Source organism: Benincasa hispida, chromosome 12 (genome assembly GCF_027475165.1).
Source record: "Benincasa hispida cultivar pf3 chromosome 12, pf3_genome.v1.1, whole genome shotgun sequence".
NCBI classification, from domain to species: Eukaryota; Viridiplantae; Streptophyta; class Magnoliopsida; order Cucurbitales; family Cucurbitaceae; genus Benincasa; species Benincasa hispida.
The window spans coordinates 654177-668233 of record NC_143489.1 but is presented as its reverse complement, the minus strand read 5'-3'; the positions used below and the strand labels follow the sequence as shown (position 1 = coordinate 668233).

Sequence of the window (14057 nt, the reverse complement as noted above, 5' to 3'; positions counted from 1 at the left end):
AAATAAAACACCTGTAACACAAGGAAAGGAAAAGCAGATACCGCGTATCGACCTATTTTCATACATTTTCAAATGGCGCCATTGTCCCATTCCCAATAGCACCCTCCATATATATATATATTTGTATTAACTTTTCCTGACATGTTCTTGAGATAAAATTTGAAGCTTTCAAAGTGATAGTGCCCAAATAAAATACCTACAGCACCCGAATAAGAAAGGAGATACCCCATATTTACTCATTATCATACATTTTCAAATGGTGCCATTTTCCCATTTTGAATAGCACCCTCCAGTTTCTTTTTTCTTTTTTTTTTCTTTTTCTTTTTTTTTTCTTTTTTTTTTTTGCATCAACTTCTCCTAACATATTTTTAGGATAAAATGTGGAGCTTACAAATTGATAATGCCCAAATAAAATACCTGTAGCACCCAAAAAGGATAGAATATATCGTATGTCGACCTAGTTTCGTACGTTTTAAACTAATGTCATTGTCACGTTTAGAATAGCACCATCCAGGTTTTTTTTTTTTTTGCTCAATTTTTTGGGATACAATGTGATGCTTTCGAATCGATAATGCCCAAATAAAAAGCCCCAGAATAGGAAAGGAGATACTATATATCGACCCAATTTAGTACGTTTTCAAGTTGTGTCATTGTCCCATTCTGAAAAAGAATGTAAAGCTTTGGAACTGATAATTCTCAAATAAAATATATAGCACTCGAAAAAGAAAGGATATAGTGCGTATTGACCCATTTTCGTATGTTCTCAACTAGTGTCATTGTCCCATTCAAAATAGCACTTTCAATGTATTTTTTATATCAATTTTTTCCATGTTCTTAGGGTATGTAAAGCTTCCAAACTAATAATGCCCAAACAAAATAACTGTAGCTCCCAAAAAGGAAAAGAGAAAACATATATCAACCTATTTTCGTACGTTTTCAAGTGGTGTTATTATTTTATTCCGAATAGCACCCTCCAAGTATTTTTTTTTTTTTTTTTTTGCGTAAATTATTCCGGAAATTTATTAGGATAAAATGTGAAGCATTTGAATGGATAATTCCCAAATAAAATATCTGTAGCACCCGAAAAAAGGAGATACCATGCATTGACCTATTTTTGTACGTTTTCATGTGGTGCCTTGGCCTATTCTGAATAGCACCCTACAGGTTCTTTTTTTTTTTTTTTTTTGCGTCAACTTTTTCAGACATAATCTTGGGATAAAATGTGAAGTTTTTGAATTTATAGTACCCAAATAAAATATGTGCACTATCCAAAAAGGAAAAGAGATACTGCATATCGACCCATTTTCGTACATTTACAATTGATGTTATTGTCCTATTCTGAATAGCCACCTCCAGGTATTTTTTTGGTCTACTTTTCCTGACATGTTCTTGGAATAAAATGTAAAGCTTTTGAACTGGTAACGTCCAAATAAAATACCTGCAGCAACCGAAAAGGAAAGGAGATACCGGTTGTCGACCCATTTTCATATGTTTTCAAGTGGTGCCATTGTCTTGTACTGAATAGCACCCTCCAGGTTTTTTTTTTTTTTTTTTTTTTTTTTTTTGCGTCAACTTTTTCCAACATCTTCTTGGGATAAAATGTGAAGCTTTTAAACTGATAATACCCAAATAAAATACCTGTAACCCCCAAAAAGGAAAGAATATACCGCATATCGACCCATTTTCGTACTTTTTTAACTAGTGTCATTGTCCCGTTTAGAATAGCAACCTCTAGTTTTTTTTTTTTTTAATCAACTTTTTCCCACATGTTCAAAATGTAATGCTTCCAAATCGATAATGCCCAGATAAAACACCTGTAGAACCCCAAAACAGAAGGTGATATTGCATATTGACCCATTTTCGTACATTTTTAGGTGGTCTCATTATCCCATTCTGAAAAGCACCATCTAGGTTTTTTGTTTTTGCGTTTAACTTTTCTCGATATGTTAAAATGTGAAGCTTTTGAGCCGATAATGTCTAAATAAAATACCTATAGCACCTATAGGTAAATGAGAAAATGTGTAAAAGATACCGCTATCGACTCATTTCGTACGTTTTCAAGTGGTGTCATTGTCCTCTTAATAGCACCCTCCATATGTTTTTTTAATGTAAATTTTCCTAACATGTGCTTGGGGTAAAATTTGAAGCTTTTGAACTGATAATGCCCAAATAAAATACCTACAGCACCTAAAAAGGAAAGGAAATACTGCATATTGACCCATTTTTTGCATGTTTTCAAGTTGTGTCATTGTCCTTTTCTAACTAACATGCTCTAGGTAGCTTTTTTCATCAACTTTTTCAAACAAGTTGTTGGAATAAAATGTGAAGCTTTCGAATGGACAATTCCCAAATAAAATACCTTTAGCACGGGGAAAGCAAAGGAGATATCGCGTATCAATCTATTTTTGTATGTTTTCAAGTCATACCATTGTCCCATTCAGAATAGCACTCTCCAGATTGTTTTTTTTCCCCGTTAACTTTTCCTGACATGTGCTTAGGATAAAATCTAAAGCTTTTGAGGTGATAATGTGTCACACCCCCTCCCAGGCTACCCTCTTAACCTGGAAAGAGATGTGAGGACAATAGATGTTAACCCTCTTATGACACCAACTGTTTATCTAGTACCTATAACCTATTCCTCGCCTTCGCATAACTTGATAAGTAATTATATATATAGACATCTCAAAGTTAAGCCTTAGTGGCAAAGAGAACTCAAACCACTTGCATAACTTGGTTTATCATATAACATGCTTTACATACATATCTACAGTTTGATGATTACATATCAGGGTCTACAAACATAATTACAGACTTGGGTACTACCCTTTTCTAACTAGTATGTACAAGATTACAAGACAATAAAAAACTTGACTTAGACCTCGCAAACTTCTTGGGTTGACAAGGACCTTTTAGAAGTGGTGTGGCAAATTGACAGCTGTAAGCTAAGCAACGAAAACTCGATCACAACCTAGGGAGTGAAAACATTTTAAAACTGTGAGCTGGAAAGCCCAGTGAATGACATTTAAATTTAATACATAAACATACTTTAAACTTAAGAGAAATTATTGTAAATCATGTAATCCTTCAGAGCTTTAGGGTTTTAAACATGTTTGGAAATTTAATAGCTTTGCAATAGAAACATCACATTAAAACATTAGAAACCCCTTAAAACATAGTAAAGCTTATGTAATTCTCATGAAAAAAAACAACAACACATAACTTTGTACTTCTTTCATCTTAGTTCAGGTAAAGCAAGCTCAATATTCTTAGTGTAAACAACTCTCATAAGTGCACGTAGAAATACTCCCAAAAGGCTAATCACCCTAGCACACGGCCCAAATCCTATAGGTGTGCTAAAGCGGGACCCAAAGACCTTTGTATGTTATATAAATAATAAGTTTCCTGGATACCTTCATCTCCTTGAGTATCAGGGTCCCGGATACCTTCACCTCCATGAGTATCGAAAATTAGGGTACATGAAACATTCCTTTACAAATCATGCTTGAATATGAGTTCATTTGGCATTCCATAAATAGCTTAGCATTTTAAATAGATAATCATACGCATAATGCTTTAAGAAACATATTTGGAATGCTTGTCATTATTAAAATCATGCTTAACCTTGTCATGGGAAAACTAGCATTTAAAGTTAATTCAAAAGAAACTCTTGCCTTACCATGGTATCAGAAACTATGTGAAAACTTTGAAGCACATAGCTCATACAAGAGAAATTCATGCTTTAACATACTTTAAAAACATTAAAGCATATGGCTCTCAAACCACATTTGACAAGGGTTAACTTGTCTCAAAAGAAATCATGCATTGAAAGAATTTAAGGAAAACATCTTAAATCATTTGTCACTCACTGATACTGGTTAGCTCCCCAAGGGTTTTATAGGCAACCTCTGTTTGGCCTAAAAAATAAATTAGTAACCTTTGGTTAGTTTTCTAGCTCACCCTTGTACTTATTAGCTTCAACTAAACCTAGCCTTTTTAATATTTTTTTTTTTTTAGAATATGTGATATTATTATACAATAACAAGGGGGATCCCATAGCCCGGAATCAAGGCATCAAAGCAACAAAGCACAAGGAAAGACAAGGCAACAATTCCACAAACAAAGGCAACAAAATAAGACCAGAACATAACCAAAACATAAACACATAAACCCCCAAACCACTAGGGAGAAAGCCAGAGAAAAGAAACCAAAACCCCACAGCTAGATAACAGCAAAACAAAAGGCAACAACAAGTTCAAAAAGAAGAAAAACATCCGTAAACACACTAGATAAGACCAAGAAGATCAACCCGTGAGGAAGCAGCTCGAGCATGAACCGTAGAGACCATAAGGTGAAACAAAGTAGACACCGACCTCGGTCGACCTCCATGCAGCCGCCGGTTACACTTTTGTCAGATGTAATAGATGGAAGCACACCAAAATACACGGAACAACTTACGCACCCTTTTATCCGACCCCACTCAACACAACCAACTTAACTCAACATCCCAACCCGCCACCCGATGTGATGAACTCTGATAATCGCACCTCCAATCTACTCCCTGCATCATAAACCACTGTAGACTCATATGAATCCAAAATCGTATCCCCCGGCAGCCAAGGATCCCACCAAACAAAACAAGACTGTCCATCGCCGATCATCAAACGAACCAGATGTTTGAAACTATCTCTACAACGCAAGATAGCCCTCAAGCACCAAAACCTGCCAACCTCACTCTGAACAGCCTACAAAGACTGCCCACGCAAAACATACATCTCCACCCATGCTACCCATAATGATCCCAATTTAATTAAGAGAAGCCAGAGCAGCTTTATAATATCAACCTGGTTCCAAGAAGCCACATGTTTCACACCCAATCCCCCCTCCCCTTCCCAACAGCGAGCACACCTCATCTCATACCACCCGCGTACCACCCCGACTCATCACACTACCCTTCCAAAAATAACTACATAACAGACGATCAACCTCATGAGTTACACACGTAGGCAACACGAAGATGCTACACCAAAATACCTGAAAGGACTGTAAAACAGACCTAACAAGCTGCAACCTCCTAGTAAAAGAGTTGGACCTCGGTGCCCAGCTTCTAATACCAGCTGTAATCCTCTGAATCAAAGGCGCACAATCCACAGCCCTCAACCGACCAGCCAATAAAGGTAACCCCAGATACCTAAAAGGTAGCGAACCAAGAGAGAATCCCATAAACGTAGCTAGTTCCTCCGCCTCACTTGACTTCACATCCGCAACAAATATGGAACTCTTTCCAATATTTGCAACTAACCCAGACAATCCTGCAAAATCCACCAGGACTTGCCTCACAAACTCCAAAGAATCTCTCTCAGCTGCACATAAAATCATCAAATTGTCTGCAAAAATCAAATGAGATAGGCCCACACGCTTACACCGATCATGGAACCTAAACCACACAGGAGATTTATTCAACAATCGGGACAAGACCTCCATCATCATCACAAATAAAAAATGAGACAATAGATCCTCTTGCTTCAACCCCTTCCTACCAGGAAAAAACCCCTCAAGGGAACCATTAATCATCACAGAGAACGTAAGCGAAGTAACACAAGCCCTCACCCATCTAACAAACTGAAGAGGCGTACCTATAGCCAGTAACACACCAAACGAAAATCTCAATTGATCAAATCGTACACCTTCTGAAGGTCCACCTTCAACACACAACGCAGCTTCCCTCTGCCCTCCTTATAGCCTTCCACAAGCTCCTGACACAATAAAATGTTATCGAAAATCGACCTACCAGGAACAAACGCAGATTGGTTACCACTGATGAAATAAGGCAACCACAACCACAATCTCTCAGCTAAAATCCTCGAGATACACTTATACACAACATTGCAACAAGAAATAGGACGAAACTCCTCCATACATTCAGCTCCCCGCCTCTTTGGGATAAGAGTAATAGCAGTAGAATTAACTTCACCAGGTAGGTAACAGGACTCAAAAAAGTTCAGAACAACATCATAAAAATCATCCCCAACTATACTCCAAGTAGCTTTGTAAAAATCCACCGAAAACCCATCAGGCCCAGGAGCCTTCTCAGACTTCATCAAGAATAAAGCCTTCTAAATCTCATCCCGCCTCACTAGACGACCAAGCACCTCCACCCCTTCCTCGGACCAACTGAACTGCACAATATCCCCGATCCGAGTAGTAAGATCCCTATACCCCACAGGCTGAGACCCCAAACTACCCCGAAATAACTCTATCGCCACCCCCGCCACCCTGTTATGCACTGACTGACGAGTCCCCCTAGCATCCACAACCGTAAATAAACCACTGCAACTACGTCAAGAGAAAACACAACGATGAAAAAATGTCGTGTCCATATCACCTAACTCCAGCCACCTCACCCCGGCCTTCTATCAGAGCGACGCCTCCTAAATCTAGCCACTAACCAGAACACCTTCGCACACACTGACTCATTAGCCTTTTTAATTCATTTTCCTTAACTTTAATTAATCTTCACATTCTTCTTACAGTCCACATTTAAGTATTTTTATAGCTTAAAATCCATAACATTCCTAAAGACTTAACAATTGCTTACCAACTTCAAATTCTAAAAATTAGGCAAATACCAAGCCCACGGCAGCTAGGCACACCACTAGGCCAAATGTGGGTGCTAGGACATGCACAGGTGCTTGGGCATGCACACAGGGCTTCACATGGGTGACAAGGCCAATGGCTCACACATGCGCGCTAGGCGTTGTGGGCGAGCAAACTGGGCGATGAATGTGTGCTGGCTAGGCGATGAACGTGCGCGGGGTGCTAAACGAGTGCGGTTTGGGCATTGAGCATGGGCGAGGCAATTGCAGCCTTTGTCGCCTAGTTGGGTGTTGTTGCCTGCACAGTGGCGTGTTGCGTGCAATGGGTGCGCGCGAGGCAGCTCACCGACAGCCCACTCCTCGTGTACCTTTTTCAACCTTCGGCCAGTTGCTTGCTTCTTCAACACCTAATTTCTAGACCTTACTTTCAGTACTCAAAACACCAATTTCAACCATTTGAGTTCAAATTTTTTTTCCATAAACCTCTTAAATAGTCTTTAAACTTACTTACCTCAAAATTAGAGCTTCTAATTCTCCTAATTAGCCAAAATCCACCCAACTTAATTTTAGAAGGAAAAAGAAACATAAATTAATTGTCTCTTAATAAAAATTTAAATACTTTTTTTTCTAGAAAATAATAAGTTAAGTACATTCCTTGCCTAATACATCAAATGAAATGATTTAAAATAGTACTAAAAAAAGATTTAAAATAGTACTAAAAAAGATTTAAAATACAAAAAAGAATCCACTCAACTTCCAGCATCCTTTATCTGTAGATAAATATAAAATTAATCAAATATGAAATAAAAACAAAATAGCCAACAAAAATTGTCCAGAATAAATTTAGCTAATTTTGAAATAAAATTTTTATTCCTGTTTTTTCCTTTTTCTTTTTTCTTTTTAGTCTGAAGTTAAAAATGGAATGAGGCATAATTTCTCTACATAAATACGCCCACTACAACGGCTCTTTATTATTAGTTGTTATTATTTCTTAAATTTTAAAACGCAGATTCAGCGATCACTTGGTAATATTTTATTATATTGCCAATTATACCCCTTTGATATACAGTGGGTAATAGCGACATGAAAGGGTAACTTCGTCAGAATGTTTCAACGGTCGAAATCTAAAATCGTCTCTTTGGCCTTATTTATAATTCCCAAATGTGCATGGAGCAAAATATCAGAACTTTGTAACTACTTCCAATTCAAAACTCTCTCGCTCTCGAATTTCATCACTGTGCTCTGACTTTCGTTTCGATCTTTTTTTAGTTGTTGTTTGATTGATTTGATATACAATTTCACGAATTTCTTTTATTCAAGTATTTGCAGAGGTTTCTTTGTGCTGCAGCACCGCGACGATCTGTTCGTTCATCTTTTTTTCTTTTTTTTTCCGTTCTTTTTTAGTATTATTGTTTTTTTTTTGGGAAATTAACGTTATGGATGCAGGATCTTTGAGTTCTTCTTCTAAAGCTAATCACTCTCGCTTTCCCCTTCAAGAACAGCAACTCCAGAAAAAGCATTCAAAAGAAAATGTAAGTGTGTCTTGTTTGAATTCACTAATTACATGAAGATGAGTTGTGTTTTATTATATGAAATTTTCCGAATAGATGGGGTTTCCTGTTTCCGTATTGAATTTAAACTAGGGTTTTTTTTAGCCGGATCGATTTTTTTATTCTTTGTTTCGATTACGATTGGGGATGGGTTTAATCTTAATTGATGCTGTTTTCTATATGTATTTATTTTTCTGAATCAAAGAATTTTGTCTGTTTCGATATTAACTCGAATGGGTTAATTCTTTGTTTCGATTGCAGTTGGATAGGTTTATTCCGAATCGATCGGCGATGGATTTCGATTATGCGCATTACATGGTTACTGATGGGAGGAAAGGTAAGGAAAATCCTTCTGTTAGTTCGCCGTCTAAGGAAGCTTATCAGAAGCGGTTGGCTGAGACACTGAACATGAATCGAACTCGAATCCTTGCGTTCAAGAACAAACCTCCTGCACCAGTTGAGATGATACCTAAGGAGTTCTTCTCCTCTGTTTCTCATGATAAACCCGTCAAGGCCCGCCGTCATATCCCTCAGGTGAGTTGCAGTTTAAATGTTTGATAATTTTCCTCAAATCATCAACTGGGTATTTTCTGAAATTTGAATTTTTCTATGGCAGACCTCTGAAAAGACATTGGATGCTCCTGACCTTGTTGATGATTACTACTTAAACTTATTGGATTGGGGCAGCACCAACGTGCTTGCTATAGCTCTTGGGAACACTGTGTATTTGTGGAACGCACAAGATGGTTCTACTTCAGAACTTGTAACGGTTGATGATGAAGTTGGTCCTGTAACAAGTGTGAATTGGGCTCCTGATGGAAGACACATTGCCGTTGGGTTGAACAATTCTGAAGTACAGCTTTGGGATTCGCTCTCGAATAGACAGGTTTCTTTTTTAGCCTTGCTATTTCAAAATTGAGTTTCTTATATACATTTAACAAAATACATAATGATCTGAATCCTGAATTGTTTTGGGTGATGATGTAATGCAGCTAAGAACTTTGAGGGGTGGCCATAGGATGCGAGTGGGCTCACTGGCATGGAACAATCACATTCTCACAACTGGAGGAATGGATGGGAAGATCATTAACAATGATGTGAGAATTAGAGATCACATAGTGGAAACTTATAGAGGCCATGATCAAGAAGTCTGTGGGCTTAAATGGTCATTATCTGGACAACAATTAGCAAGTGGAGGGAATGACAATATCCTCCATATCTGGGACAGATCAACAGCATCTTCGAACTCAGCTACCCAATGGCTTCACAGGCTTGAGGATCATACTTCTGCAGTCAAGGCCCTTGCCTGGTGTCCATTCCAAGGCAACTTGCTAGCATCCGGTGGAGGCAGTGGAGATCGTTCCATTAAGTTTTGGAACACCCACACCGGAGCATGTTTGAATTCTGTTGATACTGGTTCTCAAGTATGTGCTCTACTATGGAATAAAAATGAGAGAGAGCTTCTCAGCTCCCATGGGTTCGCCCAGAACCAGCTCACTCTTTGGAAGTATCCTTCAATGGTGAAGATGGGAGAGCTCACGGGTCATACATCAAGAGTTCTCTTCATGGCTCAGGTACATACATTTAGGTTCTTATCATAACCTTAGTATAAGCATGATAAATGTACTTGTTTTATACTAAATTTCCAAGCTCAGGAGTCAGGTGTGGGTGTGTCTAACAAATTAAGTTTTAATGGACTGATTCTTATAGCTGTGTTGGTGTGTGGTTGGTTGGACTGTTTCTTATAGCTTTGTGTTGGTGTGATGTTTAATTACAGAGTCCAGATGGATGCACTGTGGCTTCAGCAGCAGCAGATGAAACATTGAGATTATGGCATGTTTTTGGGGCTCCTGAAGTAGCTAAACCTGCTCCAAAATCCTATAACACAGAGCCCTTTGCTCATATCAATCGTATTAGGTAAATTGAATAATATACTTTTACTTAAGATAAATCATATACAAGTAGGAAGACCTGAAATTAGGTTGATAAAGAAGAATTAACGTTACACATCTTTGTTGTATTTGATATATTCACGAGAATTTTTTTTTTCTTTTTTTCTTTTTTTTTTGGACAGACATAAAAGAATGTCTTTGTATGTACTTTACAAATAAAGTTTACCGAGAAATATATGTGATGATTAATTTAATTTATGTTGTGTACTTGAATTCTATGTTTATCAGATTGCACCATTAATTCATTTTATTTCCCAAGTATAACATGCGTTGTTGACTTTTGACATATGTAACAAAGTTTGAAAATTTTTATTTGACAAAGGGCATGTAATACTTGCAAACAGAGAGGCTTGAAATTTGTAAGCAGTAAAAAAGAGGTGTGAATGAGTTGAGGAATGAAAAATTTTAAATAAAAAAAATTAAGACAGTCACATGACATTTTTTTATTTGAGAGCTACTTGGACTGCACGAGGCAGTACCCAAGTATTTTCGAAATGAGAGTATATGGATTGATAAGCATTGAAAAGAAGTCCACTAAATTAATTCAAATGAAGTGAACGAAAGATCAAAAGAATGAATACTAGAGAGACTAAATAATATTACATAGAAAGTATGTACAACAAAACAACTCGGTAGGGACAACTCATTTTCAGGTAAGTATTTATGGGTTAGTGGAGCACATTGTAACTACCCGATCTTTTGAGTACTCTCTGATAAGGGTCGTAACTCATAATTACACATTTACGTTCAAAATATTTTGATCATTGATGAAAATAAATTTTATTAAAATAATAAAGACAATTTTTCAAAATAAATAACAAATAAGTAAAACCTTTGTTCGGGCCCATGAAGAAAAAATAACTTAAACAGATAAAATTTTGACCAACATCAAGTTTCAAATCAAAATATTTAAATAGCTTAAAAACGTAAATTGAGCGGAAGCCATTTACATATCCCATATGACACGATCACAGATCCCTCTCGTCTCCTACTGGTCCGTTCCTATCCTTACCTGAAAAACATAAATTAAGAAAGGTTGAGTATAAAAATACACTCAGTAAGTGATCCCATTATCGGGATCAGGTTATGCATCATCCACGAGCAGAGAATGATGGGCACGTGGCTCAAACAACTACATTTGTTTTTTATGATAAAAAGAAACCAAAGGACGTACTATCTTGCCTTAACTTGCATGTCTAGTGGCCTGAGATGGCGCACCGTCAAACATAGAAAAGTAACATGAACGGAACCTGTCGATTCACGCATATCTAGCGGCCCGTAGAAACACCGTCAAACATGGAAAAAATAACATGAACGTGAACTTGTCAATTCACGCATATCTATTAGCCTGTAGGCACACCGTCAAACATGGAAAAATAACATGAACGTGAACCTGTCGATTCACGCATGTCTAGCGGCCCGTAGGCACACCTTCAAACATGGAAAAATAACATGAACGTGAACCTGTCGATTCACGCATGTCTAGTGGCCTGAAGGCACACCGTCAAACATGAAACTAGACCCATCAGTCCTCTGAAATAAAACATGCATCAAGGCGAGATGGTAAACTGCCCTACTGTACCGATTAGAAATTCAAACATGTTCATAATACTCATAACTGTCATGCAACAAGTATATCACAACGACAAAATCATACTTCTAGAGTCCATTACTTAATTTTGTAAATCTAATCTAGGCCGCCTGGCACGAAGGCACCGGTAATAGTACCACTTACCTCAAATTAAGTCAAGGATAGTTATCTTGACAACCAACTCCAACAATTTACTTGAACTAAAATCAACGAAAGGACCGAACGATAGTAAATCCTGCTAGAAAGCACGCCACTGTTCTCCAAACTTCGAATAGTAAATGTTCAAAAACTCGTTTCCCTTGTTGGATAGTGACCAGAAACGCTCCCAAACTTCAATCTAAAAGCGAAACATAAAGGATATCAATCAATTTGGGCCAAAAGCTAATGGGTGGTCAAGAACCTCCAAGAATTCTAAAACTTACCCAAAATATCAATTTCGGTGACAATGACATCAGCGGCAGTGGCAACCATAGATAGGCAGTGGGTGTTGCTATCGGCATAAATTGTTTAGGCTAGCGGTTGATAGTGAGGGTCTTGCATGAGGAGGGTTTGTGAGAGTGAGAGAGAAGGAAAATTTCTAGTTTTACAGATTTTATTCAGCAGAGATTACGAACAAACCAGAGCTTCAAACAACGATCCAACCGTTCAAAATGAAACTCTATATGTCTCGAGCTGACTGATCAAATTTGAGTATGATCCAACGGTTCAAACTCCAGAAATCTACAATTTTGTAGGAGTTGTCGCGAAAAATCAAATTGCTTTCTCCCAATTTTTTGCCCTTTTCACTCTCATTTAATTTCGAAAAAATCTCAATTCTTTTATTTTTTTTTTTCAATTTTAAAAATATAAATAAAATATTTTATCATAATATCTCCAAAATCTCCAAAAATTCTATTAAATTAATAAATCAATTAACTTTTCAAATTATCTTAATTTAGGCTTCAAAAACCAAAATTAAATGTCATAAGATCCATAATTTGATACAAATTAAATCTTTCCAAATATTTAACTCAATTCAAAACCACATGAAATTAATTATCTTCTTAATTATTTTTTTTTTAATTTGTCCCTAAAATCTACAATCAAAGGGAAGCAAAATTCAATATTTTCAAGATAATTAGTTCGAATATCTAATAATTAAATTCAATTTAACCAATAAAAGTTTTTCAATTATTTCAATTTAATCTCAATTTTCTAAAGGAAAGGAAAATTTAAACTAAAAAATTTTAGATAATTAATTTAAATTTTCCTGAAATTCGGATGTTACACCCACCATGATTTGAATTTGGCATTGGTTTTTTTTTCCTCCTATTATAATTTGGACTTATTTTCTAAAAGGTGTAATATGGACTTAATAGTTTTGTTTGTTTATTTATTGATTTAGAGCTCAACAACAAGGGGGAGATATAAGTTAAAATTAATTTAAGTAATTAATTTACCCTTGTCAACTTAAATGATACGTAAATTAGTTACTTAATTTTTTTTTTAGATCAGTATCAACAGACATTTATGTAAATTAAATAATTTATAAAAATTACTTAAATTAATAAATTAAGATCTTTTTCACTTTCTAAATGATCATGTTATTGATTTAGTAACTAATTGATAAGTTACTTTAAATCTTATGGCTATTCCAAGATATTGAAGATATCCGTTAAATCCAAATATCGCTGTCGAACCATCTAATTTACGAATATTATGTATTGACATATATTTTAATCATTGGAGTGGACTAACAATGATAATGACTAAGATAGTACAACATTTTATGTCAGCCGTACAATTTTGAAATGCATGGAAAATTGAAAGATTTTAGATATTTGATCTTTTTTTAGTAACAAAGAAATTTGAAAAGAAAAATACATGAGTGTATCTCAAACTACACTCAATATCATCTAAGTACACAAGCAATGACAAAATATATATATATATATATATTAATTTTCTTTTTCTATTAAAGGGAATGCATAGAGATGGGTTTAGCTTAAACATTGCTCTAATCCCTATATTTTTTCAATCACACAATTCCTCTAAACCATCAAATATTATTATCTCCCCATTTGAGTTGATCTTCTTGATTTTCTAGTTCCTTATTTACTTTTTCCCTTGTTATCAGTATTATGACAACGAGACTACTTTACTTTGGTTTCACCCAAAGCCGACATATCGATGAAAATAATTGTCCTCACTTATATTTCGTGGATCTCCTCCTTTCTTAACCAACGTGGACTTTATTTTCACTCCTCAGTCCTCACCATCAACATATTAGTGGCATACTATGTTTTATCCTGGTAGATAAGTTGGTTCTCTCAAAACACATCATCTTAGTCATCCAAATGTTAAAGAAAACGTGCACATTACACACAGGTTA

General features: G+C 36.2%; 1 protein-coding gene across 1 annotated transcript; it reads left to right on the top strand.

The window, feature by feature from the left end:
• The first annotated feature begins 7770 nt into the window (after positions 1-7770).
• Positions 7771-10289, top strand: LOC120067705 (cell division cycle 20.2, cofactor of APC complex-like). Its single transcript, XM_039019248.2, has 5 exons — positions 7771-8125; positions 8405-8677; positions 8760-9029; positions 9136-9717; positions 9921-10289. The coding sequence occupies exons 1-5, from the start codon at positions 8030-8032 to the stop codon at positions 10062-10064; spliced, it is 1365 nt and encodes a 454-aa protein (XP_038875176.1). The 5' UTR covers positions 7771-8029; the 3' UTR covers positions 10065-10289.
• Positions 10290-14057: the final 3768 nt, after the last annotated feature.